Consider the following 26,002-nt stretch of genomic DNA (forward strand, 5'->3'; position numbering starts at 1 on the left):
AATGAGACAGAGAAGAGGTCTAGAACAGTCGCAAACACAATGTTGAAATTGCTCTGCTTCCTGAGGTCTGGTCTCACCAATGCGCCATGTCTTTTCTCAAAATTAGACCCTCTTGACTTTGGCTTGGCTTCTAGGCATGTTTTCTTTTCGGAGATTTTTTATGGTCTTGTTGTGTGTGGCCTTGACTTGATTTCCTTGAGCTCTCACGTCTCATAGTCATTGAATCGTCGCTGTATTGAACATGTGTATTTCCTGCTGTCTTTATCCAAGGAGTAAAACTAATACCTTCGTTATTGTTGATCAGTTGCGGTGTTCTTCAACCCGTCTTCGCACATGAGTTCCATCACGCCAGACCCTAATACAAACCCTGGGGTCTGGGTGGCGTTTCTCCAGATCATCATGATCGGCAAGGATTCTCAATTAAAAGGAAACGGAACGGAATACGATGTGCAAGACAGGCGCCAGGTAATGGTCCCCCCTCAAAAATGACACACGATGACATGCGCCATTCCAGAATGAGGAGGTGCTGTTGCCGTCACGTTGACGTGGAAGAAGGGAAGTTGAATGAAATGGCATGTATAGGAAAAGCAGCATAAAAAGGGTAGGTCACCCGCGGATCATCAGACGGTGCACATTGCAGGTGTTGCTGTGGTAGTCGCAAGCTTTGCCACAAGTGGTCCGGGGAGCACACGGTAGTATGCAGAACTTTTCAAGCAGATGCATGTGTACATGTGTATGTATGTACATATGTACACAACTATATGCATTTAAATGTATGTATGCAGTGCTTCAAAAATGGCAGTGCATGTTTACAAATAACAACTCTGTGGTAACTAACCAACTATTTCATAGATGTACGGCGCGTGTAGTCGTGTATGGGGCGGACACTAACTGGGGCTATTGCCTCTAGTGGACATAACCACACTGCAACAGGGCAATTGCCCTGAGGCTTTGGGCTTGCACCTCCTTTTCTGGTGCTTGACTGTGGACTCGGGAGCAGGCTGGAGAAGGTAGTTGCTTCGAAATCATGGCATTTTTACAGCATTCCTGGTACACGCTCGGCCGAGACATTGTGTATGTACAAGTCAAGTATTACTAAGGCGAACACCCCTTTGATCCGGGGGAACATTGATTGGAATTGGAACGGCGGTACAGTCTCCTTGGCCAGAGGAGCAGTGAGGCTGAGATCCTAGCTTGCTGCGCGGGATGAGTAAGTATATTGTATGTATGCACTTGATGGAGTGTGATTGTTTCCATGTCCATCCAACGGCTTACAATACACACATGCCCCTGTATTGTTACATTGCATGACACCTACTGCTACTACAGAAGCTCGCCGAAGCGACACACACAAACACACGCCAGCAGTAGCAACCCGTTTCTACGTGTAAGCAAGCCAACACGTTGATCGGGTTAACACGTTGTCCGCGAGAGGCCCCCTTTTTACTTTTTTTTTTCTTTTTTCTTTTTCTATCTACATAGTTACTTCCTTGTCTTGGATCATGCCATCTACGCCAACCCTTGCCTGTTGGTCATCTTCCTCCACGGAAAGAAGGGATGACAGGTTTTGCAAAGGCCCAGGCACTGTTTATTGCATCCTTGCCCACTGAAGCTTGCCTTGGGCTAGCGGAGGATAGAAAAGCACAGGGAACGAAAAGCATAAAAAAATCTCTTGAGGAATGTCCTGTCACCTTAGCCAGGGGCAATACCATGGGGCTCCTGGCCCGATCAGGAAATGAAAAACGCCAGCTGGTGGGCGGGAAAGGGAAAGACGGGGTCTGCCTCCTCCTGGAGTGGTTTTCCCAGCCTGGCGTGCAGGCCATGTATTGCCACTTTTTGCCGGTGCTGCTCTGCTTCCAAGGCATGTCAGTGTCTACGAGCAACCTGCGAGTTAGACCTTCCTGTCTCTGGCACTTGTGCCTGCTTGTATCACCTTACCTACAGCTTGCAACACATTTGTGTGTTAGACGGCACCGCAGACACTACCCCTTGAGTGCTAGACCCAGCACATCGCGCCTCCTCCAAGTCTGTGGTCTCTGTAGGGAGAACCAGCCGGCGGTTAGTCTGTCCAAGTTTTCCTCTCACCTGTGCCCGCGGAGCCTTTATGTCACTCTTCCCCCCCTTTCACGTCCGCTGTGTTTCTCTCCCGAGCTCTTGCGCGTGAATTTCTTTTCTTTCTGCTCGACCCTAGACCCTAGACCCTTCTTTTGCGCCGTTCAAAGTTCGCCTGCCTCTCGAGCCCAGGCACACCCATGAAGCTAGAACCGGAAGTGGGAATCTGCGTCGCATGGGAATTTCAGCCTGGATAGAATCGTGCTCCCGCCTGTCTTGCCTTGCTTTTTCTCTTTTGTCGCTGTCGGCGAGATCGATGTTGCGTTGAAAAAAGAAAAAACCCTCCTTTGTTTACCCAGTCAGCATTCCTCCCGCTTCACGTTTCTGCCTGTTAGTCGGTCGCGTCCGCAGTCTTCTTTTTTTTTTTTCTTCATCCTCATCTCTACCCCAGACTCACCTCCCCCCCAGTACATCCACTGTTGGATCTGATCTGGTCTTCAATTGAACAGGCCCTGCCCACTCACCCTGGCCTGGTCGTTGATTTCCTGAAATCACATAGTTACAGCCATCCCAGCCTGAGCGCTCGCTGCTAAGCCATCCGACCGCAACCATGACGACGACCGCAGATGTTGATCTCGCCTATCAGCATGTTTTCGAGCCTGGTGCCGTAGGCTCCGTTGCTGGCAAGGGCTCATCTCTGCCATCACCCCCCAGCTCATCTTCGTCGTCACAGTCGTCAGCGCAGTCGTCTTCTGTTTCCTCGCTGTCGACCCACGAATCCTCCCCAGCTTCAGACCCTGCCATTGCTGGTGCTCCCAGTACAAGTAGCACCCCAACGCCGCCGCGCCGCCACAAGTCTGTCGTCGCCGCGTTTTTCTCACGCTCCCGCTCTACGGCAGCACCGAAACAGAAAGTTCCGAGAAGCAGCAATAGAATACGACTCAACTTCCGCCGGCGAAAGAGCGTCCTGTATAAAGACACAACGCCCATATTTGAAGCAGTAGAGAGCGAAGCTTCCAGGCCCACGGCGACACCACCAACAACTGCTACGTTCGGCTACGCCAATACTGCACCAAGTAACATCAACGAAGACCCAAACAGCATGGCGACCGAGTTCCAGGTCGCGATAGACCAGGCCTTTCCCGTGCCACCAGGAGCCGCACACAGTAACCAGAAGCCGCGGCATCCTCAACCGCCAGCTGTACTGAGCCGACCTCGTCGAATCTCGTCGTTGCCGGGCGGCGGCAACAATGCGCAGAGAAGACAACACCCTCACCACATGTCGCAACAGAGCCCTGTCCAGCGACAAGCACAAGGACTGCCGATGCGCCAACAACGACCGTCTGGCCCAGCTCCCTACGGGCCAGCGCCTACCCAGAATGTTCGCACACCGTCATGGAACACCAACGCCAGTTTCGACAGCATCCTTTCGTCTACACCGTCTGAACAACCGTTTCCCACCAGCATGCCCTGTCCAACAGGTAACCACCCGCACCCACACTTTCAACCACTTTTGAACTTTACTGCTCCTCTTGAACAGGCATCTTTTAAGCCAAAGTATGCCACTGGCGAGCTATTCGTGCTGTTCCCGGGCAATGTTTTGGAGCTCATTCTGGACGAGCTCAAGGCACTACACCTCAAGCCTGGGAGCGACTCCTGTTCCTCGTGCTGGACACGGGACCTGTGTTCCATCGCCCTGTCATCGAGGAAATGGTCCAAGTTCGCGCGCACCTCGCTATACGAAGATATCCAAATCGTTGGAAGCGAATCGCTAGCCATGAAGAAGCGCCACAAGACGCTCGAGTTTCCACGGCTTGCCTTGCTCCGCCGGACACTGCGCTCGTCGCAACAGATTGCCGTGGTTGTCAAGACGATGCGGGTTCCTGTGCTCACGCCTGGCATGAACAAGGACAGCTACTACAACACTGTTGCGTCCATCATCATGGCCTGCCCCAATTTCGAGCGTCTTGTCGCCCTGTACCCTGCATACGACCACTCATTCAACCGTTTGTTTCACGCACTTTCCACGCGCAGCAAGCTGAGACATATGGACTGGGTCCTGGAGCCTGCGCCGCTGCCGACGCCCCCTGCCCGGCCAATGAGTAGTCGTGGGTCTCAGTTGCGCAGCCGCCTTACGCCATTGAACATTGCTCCAACTAATTTGAACAACATGCAAAGTGACGCCTGGTTGGACCTACATTCTTGTTGGTCCCACCTTACCACACTGAACATACACGCCCTGCCGGGCGGCGCTCTCATCCCGAACAACCTTGTCGTCGAAGCAATTCGCCAGCTCCCCAAACTGCAACACTTGTTCCTCTCGAATCTCTCCTATGCAGCCTTCAATGATGAGGGCCTGATATCGTTGCCCTCGCTCAAGACTCTGTCCATGACTCGTCTCGACGGCATCACGGACAAGGGAATTTCAGCATTTGCCAACCGTCTTGAAAGCAGGTCCCTAGTGCGCCTTGATCTGCGCCATCTTAACATTGAATCTTTTGCCTCCATATGCCGCGTATTTGCAAGTGTCACTTCTCTCAAGAAGCTGGTCTTTGTCCAGGCCCGGGCACCCATCATGCCTGCTGAAGACATGTTCTGCTTGATGCCATATGTAACGTCAGCCTCTTTGCAATCACTGCACTGGGATATCACAACCCCCATCGACCCAACATGTACAGCTCCCGGGGACGTCGTCTTGGCTCGCAGCATCGGTGCTCAAGGATTCCCTGCCCTCCGCTCTATACGCGTGCCCGCAGACCCCGAGGGCCTTTTCCAATCGCTGTGCCACCCAGTCGACCGACTTGATCTCCCCAACGACCGATTCCGGCTTACGGGATCTAGAGCGCCTGCTCTACGTAGTCCACCCGCCACCCCGACCTCAGCCAAGAGCATTACCGGCAGGATGCCGTTTGTTGGCAGCCCATCGACACCGCTTCCCACTGTTGCCGGCATGGTAACGACGCCTGTGAGCGCTGGTCCGGGTAGTAGCGAGCCGCCGATTGACGCGCGGCCCGCGTCACATCTCGTCGAGGCGCGGCTTCTCGCACAGGCTCGTATTGAGAATGCCTGGCGGTTTCCACGGTTCTTTGCCCATGTCATTGACGAGAATGGCAATGTGATTGAGAGGTTCGGTTTGGGAGGTTTCATTGGTGATATGCAAAGCAAGATTGAGTACAATCTGCTGCCCGACAGGCACGCCACCGACGCTGCCGGCGGGTTAGTTGACATGGGCCACATTCTGGCTGCGCGTCATGCCGAAATGACTGGCATGGATTTGTGTACTGGTCGCTGGAACATGACGTCTGAGGGCGCATATGATAAGAAAGACCGCGAGCGCTGGTGGCACGCTGAGAGTCCTCGATGGACGCAGCTGGAGCTATGAAGAGTAGCTTGAACATATGACGAAGACGAGGCGATACAAAACTGTGGGAAATAGAACGGGGCTGGCACGTGATTTATTCTCCGAGTAGCTTCCGTTTGGGGATGACTACTATTGATACCCTATGAACGTATGCTCACGATCTCGCATTCTCGCTCGTCCATTCCGGTACAAGCCTACTGGTGTCGCCCCATTTCCTTATATTTAGACGAATAAAATCCTCATTTGATCCAGTAAACCTCATTGTGAAAATCAACCATCTTGTTGTGCTCTTGTGCGTCATGGACACCAGTGTGAGAATATCTGATTTTATTCAAGCCTACTATGAACGCTATGGTGGGGCCTTGTGTAACCTTTGCAGAAGATCGAATCAAAATCCACTAAAGCGCTGGCCATCTCTGCTGAATAATTGCCACCGAGGTAGTAAGTGCATCTATTCATCTATTAAATGGCTTTGTACACAAGTAAAGTATTCTGGCTGCCTTCTGATTTATCCTGATATCGTACAACGAATTGTCTCAACACGATGTCATTTCCAGAACTCGTTAAGAATATACATTGCTCTTCTTGCTCTACCCTGATTGGTCTTTATCACGTGCATGTAGAAGACATAACCTTCACCGGAAATCAAGTACAAACACCGCTCCTGATTTCTTTTGTTTCTTTTTTATTCCGCAACTGTTTTAGAGCAATACCAAACCGTAAACAACACATCATTCTTCCATTCATCCTCCATCTCCCAAGACTCTCTTAGTCCCAACGTTGTTCGGTTTATCATTGCCGAAGCTACTACAAGGCACCCGAAGAATAACCGGCTTCTATAAATGCCCATGACAACAAAGCCTGGAAACTTTGTGTACCATCAGGAACAGGTTGACAAAGATTTTGTCGTCATAAAAGCATTTAAAGAAGCAGGTTGCGGCAGACAGGCGAGTTTAAGACAGCGCTTGGGTATTTAGTCGGACGTGAAGAGAGCAAGAGAGACGCCCTCGCTGGTTTCGGGAACAGAGTTTTGACTGTTAAACTTTCTTTTTGTTGTTTCCGGGCGGAGTAAGTGAGGGGGAGATTCATCATAGGGAGAAGGAGGAGAATGAGAGAAAAGGCAGTTGAGTGAGGGAGAAAACCGAGTTCCTTGACCATGATGTAACAAAAGAAACGACAAATACAATTTTCCTTCCCCAACGCCTTTGAGCGACCCAGCCCCGGGCCTCTTTGAGAGTTGTTTAACGGTAAGACTTCTGGTACCGGGCACGAGCACCGGGACCACCGAACTTCTTGGGCTCGCAGCGGCGGTTGTCGGCAACCAGCAGGGTACGGTCGAACTGGACGAGCTGTGTTGCGGGAATCATGTTAGAAACCACACTGCATAATCGCTAGAGTCGGTTGTTGTTGGATAAAGAAAGGTATTACGTACCGCAGCCTTCAGGGTGTTCTTGCTGTGCTCATCGACGTACTTCTGGTACCAAGAGACCAGAGCCTTGGAGATGGCCTGGCGGACGGCGTAGACCTGAGAGACGTGACCACCACCAACGACGCGAACACGAATGTCGACATCAGCGAACTTGTCGGGGCCGATGACCAGGAGGGGCTCGTAGACCTAATTTTATCCAAGTCAGCTTTTGGATGTTTTTATTTCGTCGAGGTTTTGTAATTGATCGTCTTCAAGCTTCTCACACGAGGCGAGTGCTATCATAAAAGACGTAGAAAGGTGTGTCGAATTGAGTCAAGCCAATGACTTGGAATGTGTGAATCGGGGCGGTATTTCGTACCTTGTAGCGGAGGATCTCGGGCTGGACCAGGTGAAGGGGCTTGCCATTGACCTTGATGAGGCCCTTACCGGCTGTTCAGAAACATCTGTCAGTTTTCGCTCTTTACACACTCAATCGTAAATTGTCGTTTTCGATGATGTATTGGTCGATGGTTTCGAGGGTAATTCGGAGTTGAACGGGGGGTATGTACCAGTGCACTGGGCGACCGCAGTGGCTACGTAGATTGCAAGTTAGTCTTCGCAGTTCGACGGCAGTATCTTTAATTCGTGATCGTTTGATTAGCGACAAGACGGGGCCATCATACCGGTCTTCTTCTTGCCGAAGGTTTGCACGCGCGGCGCCGCAGACTTGACTGTAGACGACATATTTGCTGTGATGTGCGACGTTTTCACTTCGAGACGGGGAAGGAAAAATCGGGAATAGAGGCAGGTTAGGTAGAGTATCAAAAATTCTTGAGATGGTGAGCAAGACACACAAAATAGAGCGGGCGTAGGTGTGGCTCCTCTCTGGTTGGTGTTCAAGCGATTCGATTGGCTAGTTGGCTAGTCCTTCCTGTCTGGAAATTATGGGTGATTGTGTGCCTTCCGGGTTTTGGCCCACACAAATCGCTCTTTGGAACGCATACGGTTTAGTGGGTCTTTATAATTTGTGATTTTCTGGTGCTTTGGCTCAAGGGCTCATGCCCTTTCTGAGAGCCAGTCAGCCACTGTCCCGCTTTTTCCTTTAGCCACAGTTACTAATCAGCGTATCGGACCAGGATCCACAAATGACGACATGTGAATGTGAAGCACATGTCAACAAATGCACAAGCTGTTGTTTATATGAGACGTGTTGCTTGACTGTGTTTTTGTTAATGCTCATAGCCAAAGCTTAATAGCCCAGACCACTTTCCTCGCAGATTATGTCTTGTGACCTTTTTCTCTCTGCCCATCACTCACAGCTACAGTCTTCTTGTCACCTTCCTTCATCGACCTCTCAAAATGTCTCATAAAGGCGTAGGCATCGGGGCCTTTGACAGAAACCGCCTTACTTCCGCTCAGTTCGCTTCACATGGCTCCACTCTCCGTACAGCAAATGCACAGGCGCTAGAGACGCAAATTTCCGTCTTCCGCTCCTTGCTGCAGCAGTTTGCCCAAAGCCATGCCAAGGAAATACGATCCAACCCGTCCTTTCGTGCCGAGTTTGCACGCATGTGCGCTGCCATCGGCGTTGATCCGCTTGCAAGCTCCTCATCGGCCGCTAGCTCGGGGGGATCAATATGGGCCCAACTGTTGGGCCGGTCAGTAAATGATTTCTACTTTGAGCTAGCAGCCAAGGTCGTTGAAATTTGCGGTGCGACACGCGGAGAAAACGGCGGGCTCATGGGCCTCAAGGAACTTCGTGATCGTATAATGAGCACGCGTATGGAGGGCGCGGTCGAGGTTACCGATGACGATGTATTGCGTGCAGTGGGGACTTTAAAGCCTCTGGGGTCATCTTACAGCGTGGTCAAGGTGGGCCATAAGCAATACATCCGATCCGTTCCACGGGAGCTCAGCACCGATCAGAGCTTTGTCATGGAGGCGTCACAGATCGAAGGCTATGTGTCTGTTGATATGCTCACTGCAAATCTTGGTTGGGCAAAACCACGAGCCCAGACAGCAATAGAAGACCTGCTCAGTGAAGGAATGCTCTGGGTTGATAAACAGTGTGAGCCTTGGGAGTACTGGAATCCCAGCTGGATAGCACATGTGGGAGAAACCGATGCTTGATTACTAGTAAACAACCCGAACTGTCCGCTTTCCATTCAACAATCGGTGACATGAGAACATTGCCAACACAAAATCCGTGTCTTGGATGTGAGAACTCACGAGAAATGCAGCGAACATAGAAGGCCCGAAACTGATATCCAACCAGCTCGACGGTTATACAAAACACCTCAACGTCATAACTGACAAATTGAGCAAGGGTCTAACTTTAATGCCACTTTTTCTTGAGGCAGAAAACATGTTAACAGCATGAAAAAGACATCGATGTTGAATGGGTATATCATGGTAAATAAAACAAAAACGAAGAAAAAACAAGTAAACACATCATTTTTGTGCACTCTGTGCATTGCTCAGCTCATGAGATGGGTCCGAAATACTTCTAGCTCTATCCTTTTTCAGTTCCTCTTCGAGAATTGTCGCCTCAAGTCCTTCAGCTTGTAAAGCAGCAACGCTTCCCTTGCGGGCCTGGATATGCCTCTTAACCAAGGATTCGCGCCGGCTGTGGGACTGGCTTTGAATCGGGTTGCGAATCTCTCGGTCGTCTTCGTCTGGAGTATCGCTGTCATCGTCATCGCCGTTTTCGAGTACAACCGACCGAATAATGCTGGCAGGAAACAGTTCGATAATCATTCGGCGGATAGGAAAACGGTAATGGCTGTACTCCATCAAGGTATGGACCTTTTTGTATAGTGTGACGGATAAAAAGGCGCTTGGGGATTGCTGTTTTAGTTGCATCAGCGAATTCATAGCCCGCTTGAAAAGAACCGTATTGCTAAGGTCTATAACCAACTGTACAGCGCGGTTTTCGATTCCTTCTGGGTCGGTCGGCATGGGTGTGTCATCCTCAAAGGGGGCGTGGGGTGGCATAACTGGAGGTGGGAAGGGCATTGTACGTTGACTTGCTGGTAGATCAATATGTGCGAGTCGTTCCGCCCCCCAAGGTCGCAAAGAGAAGAGTTTTCCGAGATCCTTGGGGATGCAGAAGCCGTGAGAAGAACCAGTGATTGAGGTGGCAGAGTCCCAGCCACACTCGCTCAAGATTTCCAAGCCGTGGATGGAGCGCGAAATCAAGCCAAGTACAAAAAAGGCAGTGCCGCGTAGACTCATGATCTCATGTTCTTGGGCGATATGGACAATGAGCTCGACCACATCACAAGACTCCAGAAAAGGCGCGCCAAGTTCCATGGAACCAACATTGCCGACAGCCCATAGACAACCCTTGACTTTGACGAGACTTTCTGGGTCGTCGGATTGCATTCCGAACTCGCGAATTGTCGAAACGAACTCGTCAAAGTGTCCCTTGTCTCTCAAGAGCTTACAGCCCTCGCTCGTTCGTGTTAACTCGCGGTAAAAGTGTGGTGGTACATGGATTTCCGTGAAATCGCCTTCGGGTTCCGTGTCGTCAAACTGCGGCGGCCGGCTTTGTTGTTCTTCAGCAGGATCAAGGAATGCACGTGCGAGACTGGCTTCAATAAGGCCAACATATGAGTCATTGCGACCGAGAAACCAGTCGTCCATTTCATTGCTGATGTAGTCCAGTCCGTTAAGATACTGGTATCCACTAGAAGTAGATAGAAAACGCAAAAGTAAGGGAGCTCCAAGCTCACCCAGGTGGTCTAAAGAGGGCTTGCAGTAAACAATATACTCAAGGTAGGCCTTCCTACTACAGGCCTTTTCCAAGATCTTGACCGCAGTAGCGCAGACTTCCAGTTCCACATCATACAACTGCGTCACTAAAAGCTCTATGGCCCATTTGGAGTCACCAAGCGTGTTAGATGAAGGTTCATAGGAAGCAGGATGAACAGCGTACTTTCTGAGTACGTTGCTGGCGTGGATACGAATCTTCTTCGTTCCACCTGTCAGAGCCTTGGAGAGAATAACGCGTGGATGCCCGGGGATACTGTACTCAAAGTTGGATAGCAGAAGTTTAATAATATCAGGTCGCTGATTGTGGTCTATGATGTGGTAGATCATCGTAAACATCCGCCAACGTTCCATAAAACGTAGACCATGACTGTCGCCACTGAGAACCCCCAGCATGGGGAAATAACCGCCACAAAGCGTGTCTGTAAGTCGGTTTTTAGAAAACATGGGGAATTGGTAGGTAGCTCCACTGGTCTGTAGAAAAGTGTTAACAAAAGGTCTGTCATGTTCATGCACTTTCTTCAAGGATCATAACCTACAGGATCGCATTGAGCTAAGCATTCAGAAAGCTGTCGTAGAAACTTGCTCTCACTCAGAATTTTGCGGCCCTCGGATGACTGGAGCAAGGCGTACATCAAGGCGCAGCCTACTTTGACATACTTTTGAGTATTGCGGGTGTTTTTGATTTCCGAAAAGCGGTACTTGAAAGGTCTGTAGAAACTCATGAGCCGTTTCAAGAACTTGGAGGCCTTCATGGCTTCATCGACTCGTTTCCCAATATGCAAAGGCCCCTCGACAATCTTGAGGATAATGTCCCACTTCCATTTTCCATAGTTGGAACTGTTGAGAACATTGCTGTCAATGAGCATTTGTCGAAACGTGCCCTCATCGGTAGCAATAGCTGCCACGCTTCTGGGGTAGTCAGTAAGATTTGTATAGTCAGCGCCAAATCCACCTGCAGAAGAAGGACCAATACTGCGATACAGTGTTCTGCTGACGCTGCTGATTTGATAGACGATACCAGAAGCTGTATGGCGCTCAGAGCCCTCAAACCTGACAGCATTTGCAAAAAGTTCGGGCAGTAGCTGAACCTCGGTGTTCCAGGATGCGGGAAGAAGACGACTAGCTAATTTCAGAGTCTCGCCAATGAGGAGTGTTGTTTTTCGGATCAATGTTGGATTTTCACTTGTCTGAGTGACGGTCAATAGTTTGGGTAGAAGACCGGCCTTGATGAGCACAGCCAAAATCAAAGCAGTATAGTGGTCAACAAAATTCTGCTCGCCTCCGTCCTCATCAAACAAGGGCGTAGACTTTGTCGCGTCACCAGACTTGAGATTTGCAACTCTCCCATAGGTGGTTAGGCGACGACCAGCAAGAAACGACTGCGCCCATCCAGGAGACTTTATGCGAAGGAGAGTGTACAACAAATCGATAATTGTCTCTCTAACTGCGGTGAAAGGCGATATCATGCTATCAAGCAATGATTTCACAGTTCGACTGTTGTACATTGTCAAAGACATTAACCCAGACCACGAGCGCATGGCTACTGCAATAGCCTTTGCATTTTGTCTCAGTAATGCGTCGCTTTCATTCAACAAGTCCGTGAAGGGGCTGAAAAGAACATCAATTCCGTACCCAGGCCTCAAGAAACGCCTTCCTCGAGGTGAGTCAAGTAGATACAGCATAACAGAAGTCAGACTAGCTGGTGCCTTGTAAGAGCCATCGGACAAGGCATCTGATAAAGGTGCAAGGCCACCAGATGCAGCCAGAAGCTGAGGGTCACGCAGAAGAATTTCCGCTAATGTTTCGATGCACATGGGCCGCAGTCGATCTTCAGGGTCAGCAGCCTCTGCGGCAGGATTTCCACTCCGTCGTTCGTCAATGTTTTCGGCAATGGAAGCAATGATCCGCACTACCGCCCTAGAAATCTGTTTGATACCGTCCTTGATTTCCGAGAATGCCCTCACCAGCTTCAGAGCCTGTTCTCGTTCAACATCGGCCTTCCTATCTTTGAGCAATGAGGTGACAATGAGAAAATCGATGTTGAGATTGCGGACTTTTCGTAGTGAGCCCACGTCATATATAGCATATCTAGTCATGCGGTATCCTGCCGCAACAACTTCGCGGCTCTCGCTGAGAAGCATTGCCTGAATTCTTTTCCCAAAGACATGCCATACAAGATCGTACTTTAGAGTGGGGTGGCGCTTGAATAGATCGACAAGACTGTTAGATCGGCTAACATAGTATTCAGCAGGCATGCCATCGGCCTCAAGAGCCTGGATTAAATCTGAGAGCGTAACAGATGGCGATTCGATGATCTCTTCGGCATCTGATTCGGGACCAGCACGGCTGCGTGATACACTTCGTGGTGACCGAAATCCAGTGGAAGGTTGAAGACCCTCCCCTCGTGATCGCGTGGGAGTTCCTGGGGAACCTCGCTGTTTTTGGGCTACATGGAGTCGTCGTCGAAGCTCTTGAATTCGGTTATTGGATGATGTCAGCTCGGCCTCTACGCGAGCGCGCTGGTCCTTTGTTTGCTTCGCTTTTTTCGTGTTCAGGGCCTCAAGCATGTTCTCGCTGCCTTCTCGGATCTTCATCTCACGGTTGAGGGATTCTTTCAGTGCGGCTATTTTTTGTTCTGTCGTGGCTTCGTTCTCTTCTTCTGGTGCACCAACTATAGAAGCAGCTCCAGCTCGAGACAGGTTGTCGGTTCGTGATGGCGCTCGTGCTGACGCAGCTAGCGCTTGGCTGCGCATATCGGAGTTATAGCTACCAGGACCGCCGTTGTTGGTTCCATTTCGTTGTTGTGTATAGCCTCCATATATAGAGTTGGCCGTGGATACTTGGCGGACTGACCCAAGGCTGCTGCCAGGATGGAGCCCGCCATTAGTGGTTGTACTCGAACTCGTGCTGGCTGTTGTGTATATGCTTCCGTCCAAACTTGGCCGTGAGGGAGGGGGAGCCCCCGAAGACGATTGGTTGCGATTTGGCGATTGTGCTATGGGAGGAAATGCCTTTTGGGTAGGCGTGGCAGACGATGCGTCTAGCATGGCAAAATCCATGGGTGGAATCGCCAGCAACGATTGCTAGCTGAGCCTAAAAATATGATTACTGAAGTGGAATGGTGGCGGTATAGAAGCGGGCAGGTTTCGATAGGTTCAGCGGTGTTTGTTCAGTCCACCAACCGGGACACGGCCCGGGCGGCAATCATAAGAGAAGGTGGTCAGTATCGGGATAGATGTGAAGAATTCGAAGGCTCAATATATAAAGTGGGTTGTCAATCGGCTGTTGAGTCTTGCAATAGCCCTTGAGCAGGGAGATAGAGACTTATGTGGAGAATGTCACACAAGTATGTCGAGAGATTGGCGACAGCGCTATCAAAAATATATGTTGATGCGTATTTCTCGGGTGTTTGTTGCAAGGAGAGCGGGAGATGTCGAGGTAGGAGGAGGGGCAAATGGGCCAGGTGTAGTTCAAGATTGGAGGGGATATCACAAGAACAACGGATGCAGACGGATATGTCACGTTGATGGACCAGGTAGTTAGGTAGGCTATCTGTACCCAAGCTCAAGCAGGGCTGGCAGAAAAAGACGAGAAAAAAACAACGCAGGGGAAAAGGGATGTTGCAATGCACCTGGAAAAACGAAGATGCGCCAAAATCGAGGGGTGGGATATTTCTGGAGTGTGTCGCAGTAGTCAAGCCAAGGCTGAAATTCTCCAAGCCAAAATCTGAGATGGAGCTGTTAGGAGGAGGCTGATGTCAAGGTGCTCGAGTATGGAGTATGGGGACGGCACTAGCCCGGTTGGATGTGCTGAAGTGGGCGGTCGAGGGCGGTGCTGTTGATTAGGGTCTAATAGGGTTAATACGGGCTGTTATCAAGAAAATGCAGAATTCAGGTTCATCCATGGTGTTCAGAAGGGTTGCAGAAGACCTTACATTTCCAAGATACAGATGTCCAGATCGCTTATCAACCCTAATCATGAGCTAGACTGGCGGGGGCTAGTGAATGAATGCGGGGGGCGGTTGGCCTTGGATCCACAATGGCTTCATGGAACATGGGACGGGCCTCTCCACCCCCACTTCTGCCAGTCCCTGGTCACTAGTTTGGGCAGGATCTCGGCGGTCTCCGCTGAACATGCTCCGAATTCAGCATGCCTGGCCTATCTGCACATGGCAGCCCCGCTGATATGGGCTAGCCCGGCTCCAGCCGCTTATAGAGGTTCTCTATTCCAGGGTAATACATGCGGTTCTAGCCCATCACGCGCTGTCTAAACCTACTAAATTTGGCCTTGGCCCTCTGTAGTCATAGGGGGGCATGTGGCGGGAACGTGGAGGCGGAGAGTGGCACCCCCAGATCTTCGTGGCCGTTGGATTCCGACACTGGACTTATCAAGAATCAAACAATTAGCTTACGGAAATGTCGCATCCAGATAGACCAACAGACAATAGATAGATGGAAACAATTTAGCGTGTTTTTCATGACTGCTTCTATGATAGCAACAGGCCAGCTTGTTTGGTCTATAAAAGACTCGTCCAGCCCCGTCCTGTCTGTTCTATCCTAGGTCCCATCTCAAGCCCGCATCTGCAACTTCAACTTACAGCTCCTATTCTTTGTTAGTTATACTTCCAATAACTAGTTGGTTACTTTATCTTCTTAATACTTCCTCTCCACCACTGCTATTCAAAATGCCTGCTATCGCTTCTGCCCGTTACGGAAAGGATAACGTCCGTCTGTACAAGGTCGACCGCAACCAGGAGACCGGCGTGCAGACCGTCACCGAGACCACTGTGTGCTGCCTGCTTGAGGGTGACATCGACACTAGCTACACCGTAGCCGACAACAGTGTTGTTGTTGCCACCGACTCTATCAAGAACACCATCTTCATCAAGGCCAAGGAGCACCCCGTGACACCGCCTGAGCTGTTCTCTAGTATCCTGGGGAAGCACTTCCTCGACCAGTACTCGCATATTCACGTGGCCAATGTCAAAATCATCACCCACCGCTGGACGCGCATGGAGATTGACGGCAAGCCCCACCCTCACTCCTTCTATCGCGACGGAAGCGAGGTTCGCGTGGTTGAGGCTCGGGTGGCCCGTGATGGTCTCAGCATCAAAAGTGGTATCCAGGGTCTGCTGGTGCTGAAGAGTACTGGCTCCGCGTTCCACGGGTTTGTCACTGACGAGTACCGCACCTTGCCGGACACCTTTGATCGCATTCTTTCGACCGAGATTGATGCTTCATGGGTCTGGAAGTTCAAGTGTCATGACGAGCTGGTTGCGACTGTGCCCAAGTTTGACAAGGCCTTTGATGACGCCAGAAAGATCACCATGAAGATTTTTGCTGAAGACAACTCTGCTTCGGTGCAAAATACCATGTACAAGATGGCCGAAAGTATCCTAGAGGCTGTGCCCGAAGTTGACACTGTACTTTACACCCTGCCTAACAAGCATTACTTTGAAGTTGGTAAGTCAACTTGCTTCATTTACCTGTGTGATATCTACTGTCGAATATTTACTAAAAGCTACTGCTAGATCTGAGTTGGCACAAGGGCCTTAAGAACACCGGCAGGGATGCCGAGGTTTATGCTCCTCAGTCCGGACCCAACGGTCTTATCAACGTTGAGGTTGTCCGTACCAAGCCTCTGACTGTCAACAGCGCTTCTTCGTAAAGGGTTCTGTGTTCCGAGGGCTTATAATGACCAGAGACGCTCGCAAGGGGTTTCTTAATGAGGGATGGCGTTCATTTTGTTTTTCTATTTCTTGCCAGCTCCTTTTTTGTTAACATAGTAGTTTGATGTGACTTGATATAAAATTTGAAATGACTAGTTATAAAATACATCGTTCGACTTTGGGATATTGACTGGGAATCTCGATAAGATGAGGGTGAAGCTTGTCGCCCATGTGCTTGTAGATGTTAGGAAGCCTTGTGTTTACAGGTTGAAGACCTCGCTTCTCGTAGTTTTGGGCCATGTGAGGTCAAGGGAGTTTTGTGATTGCTTATGGTTGTATTGTACTGTACATATATTGGATACACGCTCAAGGCGGACCTTCGCCCAGGTCCAGTCCTGTCTGCCTTCTTTCTTCCTAGCCCATCGGGCTCATATGACCTCTTCTCTCAGCTCTGGTATCAACAGCACCTCATGTCCGCGCCTTGTCAGCCTCACGGATAGCCTTGGCAGCTTCCTCCCAGCCTGTCTCACCGACCTTCTTGTCACCAAAGCGGATGATGTTCTGGCCGTAGGGGTGGACCTCTCCATCAAACGCCTTCATCCTTGCTAGGCGCTTATCGCGTAGTCTGTTCTTGGGCAACATGCCACTGACAGCCTTGCGCAGGACCTCAGAGCCTCCATGCTTCTCCATCAACACGTCCATAGTGACCTGGCGCAGCGAACCGGGCTTGGTGTTGTGGCGGTAGTACGTCTTTTGCCATTTCTTGCGGCCGGTGATGTGCAGGGCCGCACAGTCTGTTACCACGACGTAGTCGCCGCAGTCTGTCGAGGGGTCGTAGATGGGCTTGTGCTTGCCCATAAGGAGAGTTGCAATGCGGGAGGCCAGGCGGCCGAGAGACGCGGGGGTCTCGCCGGGCTTGGTGGAGAGAGTCGGATGGAGGGCCGAGGCGGACACATGGTGCCACACCCTTGAGTAGGCCAAGTTAGTCTAGACAAAGATGAAGTATCAGTTAGAAGTCCGACTTCTTGTTTAAATTTCAAAAACTCACAGGGCCGAGAACTTGCGACATGGCGAGCGCAATATGTCGTAAGGACGATGTGATAGAGGCACAGCCAGCAGAATCGGTATGCGGCCTAGTTGATCAATTGAGCTCGCACCAGGCAAATTAATAATCTGGATACTGGCTTAAGGCGGTGGGAGGGCCCAAGAGAGCAGAAGCGGCAGTCAACTATAAAACGAGCAAGCCAACCAACCTCAATTGAGCCTTGTCTGATATCACGATCCCCCAGCAAAAAAATCACGACCCGATTTGCTGACGTGAGCAGGCCCGGAGCGAGCGCCACATTTAAATTTGCATTGCAGACCCTAGATACAAGCGCAGCTCAGGCCAACCCTAACAAGCGTGAGTGGTGCGATTCTCCAAAACGCCACATCCAATCAATTGACCACTGTCAACAGAGCTTTGAAACATTGAAACGTAGCATTTTGGCGTTCTAGGGTGCCGATTTCAAAGCAAGCTCTTAGCTGTCCGTATAAGTGCAGATGGAAGAAACGCAGCAGACGGTCCGTCACGCCAGCCGACCAAATTCTCCCTCGTCGTGGTTCATCATAAACGCATCTTTCTCTGCTATTTCTTGATCTATCGGTGACTTTTTTTTTCTTTTTCCAAAATTGCCATCTTCACCGCCAATTGTGTCTTATTTAGTTTCATTTACCCAGTCATCCAGTATCCAATAGAACAATTAGTCATTGCCGCCCAACATGACCATCAGCGAACCCATACAGGTGCGTTTCCAGCCGCCGTTCTGTTTGGCAGCCCGTGCCGTCTATGATGATGTCACCAGGTGTTCTTTCTTTGGAACGAAACATGAAGCGGCTGCAGACATGGCATGCTAACTTTACTGGCTTTGTATTGGATCACCAGACCTTGTTTGCGGTGCCCATGGAATGTGAAGCCTGCGTCAAGAGCGTTTCAGAATCTATTTACAAGCTGGGTGGCATCACCAAGGTTGACGCCAATTTGAAAGACCAGCAAGTTCTTGTGGAGGGAACTGGTAGGTTGGTCCTGTTTAAGGCCCTTCTCCCCCCTGACTCATCATGCAAGGTGACAGCAGCTGGGTACTGATCTTGTCTTTTTTTTAATCGTGTGATAGCCGCCCCTTCGGCCATCGTATCAGCGATCCAAGCAACTGGCCGGGATGCCATTCTGAGAGGCTCTGGGGCTTCTGACAGTAAGTTGAGAGTCGCTTCCGGCGCCATTTTTTTCCGAGCCGTTTAGAGGCTTCGTCTCAAATATCCTGATCCCCTCGTCTCATACTGGCATAAAAGAAGGCATCTCCTACACCATGCACCAACCCCCCCCTCTCTAGCCTGAGACTCACCAGACTTTGTGCCTGAACGGCTGTGGATGATCCGGGTTTCCACATAAGATGATTGTTCAAGCAGGCACCATTTCGAGTCATCCTAGGCTAACATGAGCTTCTGTACGCCGCTTTGTAGGTGCTGCTGTATGCATTCTCGAATCGTTCGAGACCAAGCTAGCTACGGAACCAGTGCCTGAAGATGGCGTGCGACGTGAAGTGCGCGGCCTGGCGCGCATGGTTCAAGGATCATCGTCTGCACTTGTCATAGACCTAACCATCCACGGTGTTGAGCCGGGCTGCTACAGGGCCACAATCCGTGAGTATGGCGATCTCGCAGCAGGCGTGTCGTCAACCGGCCCTGTCTGGGGATCCAAGGAAAACCCGGACGCGCCTAGAGGCTTCATCAGCACTGTGACGGTCGACAAGACGGGCAAGGGTGCTGTCTACGTAGACAAGCCGATTCAGGTGTGGGAGTTGATTGGCCATTCGATGGTGCTCACACGGCAGAGCGAGGAGAAGACGCTTGAAAACGATGCGAATACAGTTGTTGGTGTTATTGCTCGCAGTGCGGGCATGTGGGATAATGACAAAATGGTGTGTTCCTGCACGGGAAAGACGTTGTGGGAAGAGCGCAAGGATGAGGTCCAGAAGGGCATGCTATGAGGATTGGTGGTGGTTATTGATCTAGCGAGATAAGTTTACGTTGGAAGAATACGCGTTTTTGGAGGTCTGTGAGACGTGCATGTTCATTTCCATCCCGGCGAGTTGAGTCGCCGTCCGGCGGGAGGGTACATACCTACGTACTTGGAGTACGTACATACATGTTATGGCTATGGTCACTTTGCATCGTGTCTTGACATGGCCCGTGGGCAGAGGATAACTTGAACGAAGCGTGATAAACGGCACTACATGTCAGTTAGAAGGCGTTGAAACGACTCCAAGCGCAAACATCGCGACCGAACTAAACACTATCACGGGAAACTTAGGCCGTAATGTGGAAGTGGTCTAGAACAATGTGGTGAGCGAGACACTTGATTGGCTGGATGCAGCTTGGGTGATCAGCACCTACTACAAACAAGCCATGGCTTGAGGGTTTGAAGCATTTAGGTACAACAAAACAGGCACTGACGATCATACACCGAGAGCCTCTGGGTGGTTTGAAAGAAGAAGAAACATGCGGAAGGTTAATTCTAAGGGTAGAGGGAGAGGTGCTGTATCTCGGTGGTGTCATGGAGGCGAGGGATGTTTATTTTTGGGGTTGGGTTTCCTGAAAATATCATGAAAAAAAGTACTAAATACGTGATACTGCGACGCTTTTCAGGTGAGCACAGATGACTAGCGCAAGCTTGTACATGGATGGTGCGTTCGAAGCAGTGAGCGGGCAACGCGGCAGCCCTGGGCCAGATGTGGGGTGTTTTCATGGGCATTTTCCCACTGGCACCAAGCAGTGTTCTCAGATGGACAACAGAGACAGGCACCGAGGAATGTGTTTTGGAAACGGTGGAATTTAGCAGTAAGCGGCCCCTGGATTGTTATGCCGACTTGGCCGGTCCTAAGAGGGCTGTCTTTGGCAGCAGGAGGAAGCATAAACACTCAAGCTTCACCTAGTCGCACGATTTATGTTGATGCTATGATCAGCACAGCGTAACATAAAGGAGGAGTCTTAGGACCGGGAGGCACGCTTGACAGGCAACAGCCGGGGGAAAGAGTTTGCCCGGGGGCCTTCGGACGCTACATTTGAGGTCGAATAAATATAGCCAGTTCAAGACATTGGACATGTGAAATACATGTGAAGTACACAAGTATTGAAGTGTGATGCAATGTTCAGGGCGTGGGTCCCAGGGCCCTTGGCAGTGCTTGGCGGCTGTCGGGGCTCCACTGGCAGCTGGCCCCTGAGTGTAAACAATGGGCGCATGTGTTACACTTGTATTAATCCATATCCTCGGATGCTTCTCAGCACCACAAGGCGAGTTTCAGATTCGGCGCAACCCCTCTCGTTTCTCTGGAGCCTTTGATTGTTTGCTTCACATGAACAGGAGCAGATGCCCCATGCTTGTTAGCAACCGTGATTGCGACCTGGGGCTGGACCTGGGATCATTAGAGTTGGCAACTCATTGTAGTGAAGGCGAAGCTTTCCTCTGATGATGGCACCAGTGTAAGTAGTTGTACATGATTGTACCAGTCTTTTCTCCACGGAAAACCAACATGTGGATGGGCCAGTTACCGCATGCTTGTTTGATCAGACTCAGACTCGGACTGTCTCGCTGAAGACTAACACACCGAACACCACACGAATCTGTCCGCTTTGGTCGTGTTCTCTCACTCTCCAGTTCTCTGGCTGGTCGACCCAGCTGTCACCGGGTCTCATCTCATCTCACCTTCCTTCTCGTTGTGTTCTTCCGGTTCGACAAAAAAGCGAGCAAATATAGCCCGCCCCCCCCCTTCTTCAGAGTCCCTGTACATGTATACCTGTACTTGTATATTTTCGAGATTATTATGTGTAATGATTCTTGGCAAGACGGACGAGACTGCAGTTATTGGCTTTGGGTGACCCATATGCTTCAACGTGCCTTGCCTTGTTGTCTTGATCCCTTTTTTCTTTCCTGTTTCGCCAGATTGAGCGGTGTCGGATGCACAGGAAAGACGAGAGAGACACACTGTGAATTATGAGCTAATGAAGACGAGTCCATGCAAGCCGAAAGAGCCAAGAGAAAGTGAAGGTGGGTGCTTGTTTATTAGCAAGTCTTGGCCGCTGGATTAATATGGGCGCAGGATCATGAGACCACGGGATGCGATAGGCATGGTTCTCGTACGACGGGCGGGAATTGGGGGAGGAGAGTTTTCTCGTCGACACGGAAGAATAGCGTGTATGTATGTATGTACACACATATTTGCACTTTTCTAGATGTACATACTTGTGTACATGACCACTTAACTGGATGACTGGAGGATGTGCTGATATTTCAGGATGGAGACGATATATTTCCGTCAGCAGCAGCAACGGCAGAGGAGGGGGCAAGGGGGAGTCGAGGTGCAGAACTGTATACACTTCTAGATACACATACAATTCAAGTCCAGTGACGATGCTGTGCGTCGGAGTGGCGATTTTATAATGCAGCAAGCATCAAGGATGCAATTAGATGTCGTGACTACATATGTATGTACATGACTAGACAGAGATATGAATCCAAGCGGCCTGCAGAAGCGGCCAGATCACGGGCTTCTTTGGGAATGCTGGAATGCTGCTCGTTGCATCTGTGGCCTGGCCTGGCCGGATAACCAAGCCGAGCTGGCGACCCGATGCAGGCGTTTTTCTTCACAAAGCACACAAAGAACACACCAGACACCAACTTTATTCTCTTTGTCGGGACGACTTTTGGGCGCATGCAATGCACGCCCAGCTCTTATGGGAAAAGAATTTGCGGTCTCCCCCACCCACGGGGCAGTCTTCATCAATGACAGGTCTTCTCTAAGCGCCGGGCCACGTGTAGGATTAGCCAAGAAGAGAGCCAGCCAGACATACATAGATACAAGCAAGACAGCCAGTAGAGTTGTACATAACAAGCAAGATATCAAGTCTGTAGAAGCAGGCACTGCTGCCACACATCTTGCCGTTGCCAGACTACGCTGGCAAGACGGGCCATGGCCTTGATTAGTACTGGACTGGACTGAACTGGTTTTCCGGGCCTAGACCTGGCGTTTGAGGTTGTGCCCTCAGAACCGTCTTCCAAACTCGTTAAGATTGAGCACCGGCCGGCTTCTTTTCATCTGGTGTAGACAGTCGTTTCTGCGAAGAAATAAAGTCCGACAATACTATATTAGCACTCGCCAGGCCTGGAGACACCAAGGCCCACGGGGGGCGTGGGAGCGGGCCGGGGGCCGGGGTTGGTGGTGTACTTGTAGGAGCCCCTCCTAACCCTGCTATAGACAAACCTGAACCCGCCTGGATGGGCCTGAAGAAGGGCCCTGAACAATCCCTGGATAATACGATTTCCTGGCTGCTACATCCATGCTTGTGTTTGATCTTGGCAGCGTCTTGGGGGGGGGGGGGGGGGGGGTTTTCTTGTCTTTTTTCTTTTTTCTTTCTTTCCTTCCTGCTTGGCTCTCCTGTATAATACCACGGCTTCTCCCTCCACCAACCAGCCCAACCTTAACCGCCGAGCAAAACCTCTAGCATTAAAGATAATCTTTCCCAGCCAAACGTCCTCCTCTTGTCTTCTGTTCTCTTTATCTCTTCACTCTCTCCCTCGTCCTCGTCGTCACATGCTCACATCCAAGTACAACCACTCCGTTAATTAATACAACTACAACCTCTCGTGCGGCTTATACAGTTGCATCCTCGTTCCAATCCGCGGTGCTCCCTCTCCAACTTCGTCTCTATATCCCATTTAGGCCCTGTCTTGCATACCGGCTCCGTCCTCGCACTGCCACTTCTACAGCTTCTACACAATCTCCACCGCCATCACCATGTCCTTGAAACAGGTAAGTTTGCCCTCGTGCCCCTCGTTCCGCCCGCCAATGCCACTAACACCACACGCTCTCCAGGAAATCGAGACATGGGTACAGGCCATCAACCAGTATGAGAACAACGAGTTCGATGAGGCTCTCCGCACATTCGAAAACATCTCCGACACCAGCAAGATTCTCTTCAACATTGGCGTCATCCACGCGACACTTGGCGAGCATCAAAAGGCTGTAAGTGGTCCCTGTTCCCAAATACCAGTCTTCCCTGGCTCTGCCCACAAAGCATAACAAGGGAACAATCCACTGACTCTCACCCCTCTCTTTGTCCAGGTTGAGGCCTACCAAAAAGCCGTCCAGCTCGACCAATATCTCGCCGTGGCCTACTTCCAACAGGGCGTCTCCAACTTCCTGCTTGGCGACTTCGAAGAGGCTCTGGCCAACTTCAACGACACGCTTCTATATCTGCGCGGCAACACGCTGATTGACTATGCCCAGCTGGGGTTGATGTTCAAACTGTACTCATGCGAGGTCCTTTTCAACCGTGGCTTGTGCTACATCTATCTCCAGCAGGTCGATGCTGGTATGCAGGATCTCAACTATGCCGTCAAGGAAAAAGTTGTCGAAGACCACAATGTCATTGACGATGCGATCCGTGAAAAAGCCGAGGTATGTTGTCCCTTGTATCCTGCGTCTTCGTGTAGCCTCCGCCGACTAACCAACCTCTGTAGGGCTACACTGTCTTCTCTATCCCCGTAGGAATTGTATACCGCCCCAACGACGCCAAAGTCAGGAATCTCAAGACCAAGGACTACCTGGGCAAGGCCAGACTAGTCGCCGCCTCCGATCGAGCCAATGCCTTTACCGGGTTCGCTGGCTCAGAAATGAAGAACGTAAGGAACACGGCACTGCCCCTCCAGCACATCTTGACTCTGCTTGCTAACCACTCCGGCGACAGGCCATAAAATCTACACCCAAGGATGACAGACCAGCCGACAACATCTCCTTTGCAGCCACCAATCTTGTCAAACGGAATCTTGTGTCTCGGCCTACCGGGCCATCTGGTGATGGGAGCATTCTGCCTCCAACTCCTCCTCCCGAAAACGACAGGCCCGTGTCCACTGCCCGTGCCATGTCCGTGCGCAATGGCCCCCGCCCCATGCTCCCCAAGCTCAACATTGCCCAGAACCAAAGCAATCGCTACGAAAAGACCCGGTCGCCGCGGGGCCCGCCATCTGGCACCATGTCAAATCCCACGAGCTCGTCGTCAAACCCGCGTAGTGGCGCCCCGCCCGACGAGTTCGACGACGTCTACAACATGTATAACAGCTCGACGCGGCGCTCGTCAAACGCCGGGTCCACCGGCCGGATGCCGCCGCGCAGAAACATCCCCCAGTATCTGGAAGACGACGGCAGCGACTACGACAGCGGCTCCATCGACGAGCGCGACTTTGAAATGGTTGGCGCTAACCAGCGACGCATGACGGGCTCGTCGCGCGGCACATCACGCAGAGCCGATATCCGCAATATTCGCATCAAGGTGCACTTCCAGGAGGAGTCGCGCTACGTTCTCATCCCCACCACGGCCGACTTTGGCGAGATCGAGGATCGCATCCGCAACAAGTTTTCCATCCGCCGGCGCTTCAAGATGCGGATCCGCGAGGACAACGATCCTAAGGGCGACATGATCACCATGGGCGACCAAGATGACGTCGACCTAGCCATCATGAACTCCAAGAGCGAGGCGCGCCGTGCAAAGTGGGAGACTGGAAAGCTGGAGGTAAGCATTGAACTTTGTCGTCCTCAATCGCCTAGCCCGTGAATATATGCTAACAAGGTGTTGCTTAGATGTGGGTGCAAGAACTCTAATGTAGACTGACGATGTATGATACCCTTTTCCCTGTTATTGGCCTTTTGTTGTTGCTTCCTTGTCCCTTTTTTTGCCATTTTCCTTCTATTTGCTTCCGTTTGCCTTCAATTTTCTTCTGCATATAGGGCAAGGCATCCTTCTTGGTTGTTGTTTAGGCGTGTTTTTCTGTTGTTTATGAGCCGCTTTTATTAAAGCGAATGTGCGTTTTACCTGATCTGGAGATTTCACCTTGACAACCACATACTCTGTTTTCTTCGATTTCTCTTGAGCCGTCTGATGCAAGATATTGGACAGGCGGATTTTTTTTGGGATATTTCTTTTTTCGCTGAATGCAGACTATACTTGGCTCCCCAATAAAAATGTGCATCACCATATGATAGCCGTCTCCCAGTGCTTTTGCTGGCCTCCGGGAGACTTTGTAGCGCCTGTTCCAACTTAGTTACTGATCTTTTGCTTTGAGTCGCACCATGAAGCACAGATTTCATGGGCCAAGCCCTCTCGCATCAAGATGGATGATGTTATGCTGATCACGGGAGGAGTGTCAGGTCGTGCATGATTGAAACCGGTACAACTTCACACTGACGCCAATGTTTCACCTACTGGTGATGAAGAACACAGAACTCATTCGCCCTTGCTTTGCAAGGCAGCCAAGGCCGACATCTTTGACAGACATGATATCGTTTCAAGCGCCTATTTATCGGCGTTTGACGTGTGTTGTTTCCGTGTTCCGTACTCGAATGTGTGGCCATCTCCCAGCTTAGGCCTCGATAATGGTCTGTTAACCCTCCCTTTTCCATTCTACGGTGAGCATGAAGTGTCTTGTGTTGTACTGGGAGGGTTTCAATGTGAGGAAATCGGCAGATGGAAAGCCAAGTCATAGCCGAAAGCAACACTGTCAAGTTTAAGGTTACTCTAAGAGACGCCGACAATACGTCTGTCCGTGCCCCTTATCACGACAGAAAAGCCCTGCGCGCACCAGCTCTCAATTGCGACAGCATAAACACGACAAGCTTTTAGGGTTGTGAAACGAACTAACTAGTAGTAG

At 50.8% G+C, this 26,002-nt stretch overlaps 8 protein-coding genes across 8 annotated transcripts; 5 read left to right on the plus strand and 3 right to left on the minus strand.

Moving 5' to 3' along the window:
• Positions 1-2,662: 2,662 nt before the first annotated feature.
• On the plus strand, positions 2,663-5,434 carry BROUX77_000866 (uncharacterized protein; the record flags this gene model as incomplete). Its single annotated transcript, XM_073753517.1, has 1 exon — positions 2,663-5,434. One exon carries the CDS (start codon positions 2,663-2,665, stop codon positions 5,432-5,434), a length of 2,772 nt encoding a protein of 923 aa, XP_073609101.1.
• Positions 5,435-6,654: 1,220 nt separating this feature from the next.
• BROUX77_000867 (uncharacterized protein) lies at positions 6,655-7,565 on the minus strand (the record flags this gene model as incomplete). Its single annotated transcript, XM_073753518.1, has 5 exons — positions 6,655-6,762; positions 6,846-7,028; positions 7,201-7,271; positions 7,391-7,414; positions 7,505-7,565. 5 exons carry the CDS (start codon positions 7,563-7,565, stop codon positions 6,655-6,657), a joined length of 447 nt encoding a protein of 148 aa, XP_073609102.1.
• Positions 7,566-8,180: 615 nt separating this feature from the next.
• On the plus strand, positions 8,181-8,951 carry BROUX77_000868 (uncharacterized protein; the record flags this gene model as incomplete). The annotated part of the gene is made up of 1 exon (XM_073753519.1): positions 8,181-8,951. One exon carries the CDS (start codon positions 8,181-8,183, stop codon positions 8,949-8,951), a length of 771 nt encoding a protein of 256 aa, XP_073609103.1.
• Positions 8,952-9,272: 321 nt separating this feature from the next.
• On the minus strand, positions 9,273-13,654 carry BROUX77_000869 (uncharacterized protein; the record flags this gene model as incomplete). The annotated part of the gene is made up of 2 exons (XM_073753520.1): positions 9,273-11,066; positions 11,132-13,654. 2 exons carry the CDS (start codon positions 13,652-13,654, stop codon positions 9,273-9,275), a joined length of 4,317 nt encoding a protein of 1,438 aa, XP_073609104.1.
• Positions 13,655-15,279: 1,625 nt separating this feature from the next.
• On the plus strand, positions 15,280-16,262 carry BROUX77_000870 (uncharacterized protein; the record flags this gene model as incomplete). The annotated part of the gene is made up of 2 exons (XM_073753522.1): positions 15,280-16,057; positions 16,126-16,262. 2 exons carry the CDS (start codon positions 15,280-15,282, stop codon positions 16,260-16,262), a joined length of 915 nt encoding a protein of 304 aa, XP_073609105.1.
• Positions 16,263-16,731: 469 nt separating this feature from the next.
• BROUX77_000871 (uncharacterized protein) lies at positions 16,732-17,332 on the minus strand (the record flags this gene model as incomplete). Its single annotated transcript, XM_073753523.1, has 2 exons — positions 16,732-17,250; positions 17,312-17,332. 2 exons carry the CDS (start codon positions 17,330-17,332, stop codon positions 16,732-16,734), a joined length of 540 nt encoding a protein of 179 aa, XP_073609106.1.
• A 692-nt stretch (positions 17,333-18,024) lies between these two features.
• Positions 18,025-19,289, plus strand: BROUX77_000872 (uncharacterized protein; the record flags this gene model as incomplete). The annotated part of the gene is made up of 4 exons (XM_073753524.1): positions 18,025-18,048; positions 18,188-18,317; positions 18,417-18,494; positions 18,763-19,289. The coding sequence occupies 4 exons, from the start codon at positions 18,025-18,027 to the stop codon at positions 19,287-19,289; spliced, it is 759 nt and encodes a 252-aa protein (XP_073609107.1).
• Positions 19,290-23,093: 3,804 nt separating this feature from the next.
• Positions 23,094-24,956, plus strand: BROUX77_000873 (uncharacterized protein; the record flags this gene model as incomplete). Its single annotated transcript, XM_073753525.1, has 6 exons — positions 23,094-23,108; positions 23,172-23,321; positions 23,421-23,756; positions 23,819-23,980; positions 24,046-24,867; positions 24,936-24,956. 6 exons carry the CDS (start codon positions 23,094-23,096, stop codon positions 24,954-24,956), a joined length of 1,506 nt encoding a protein of 501 aa, XP_073609108.1.
• Positions 24,957-26,002: the final 1,046 nt, after the last annotated feature.

The sequence above is a fragment of the Berkeleyomyces rouxiae genome (genome assembly GCF_048999995.1).
Source record: "Berkeleyomyces rouxiae strain 22BRR77 chromosome Unknown BrBRR77_ptg000001l, whole genome shotgun sequence".
NCBI classification, from domain to species: Eukaryota; Fungi; Ascomycota; class Sordariomycetes; order Microascales; family Ceratocystidaceae; genus Berkeleyomyces; species Berkeleyomyces rouxiae.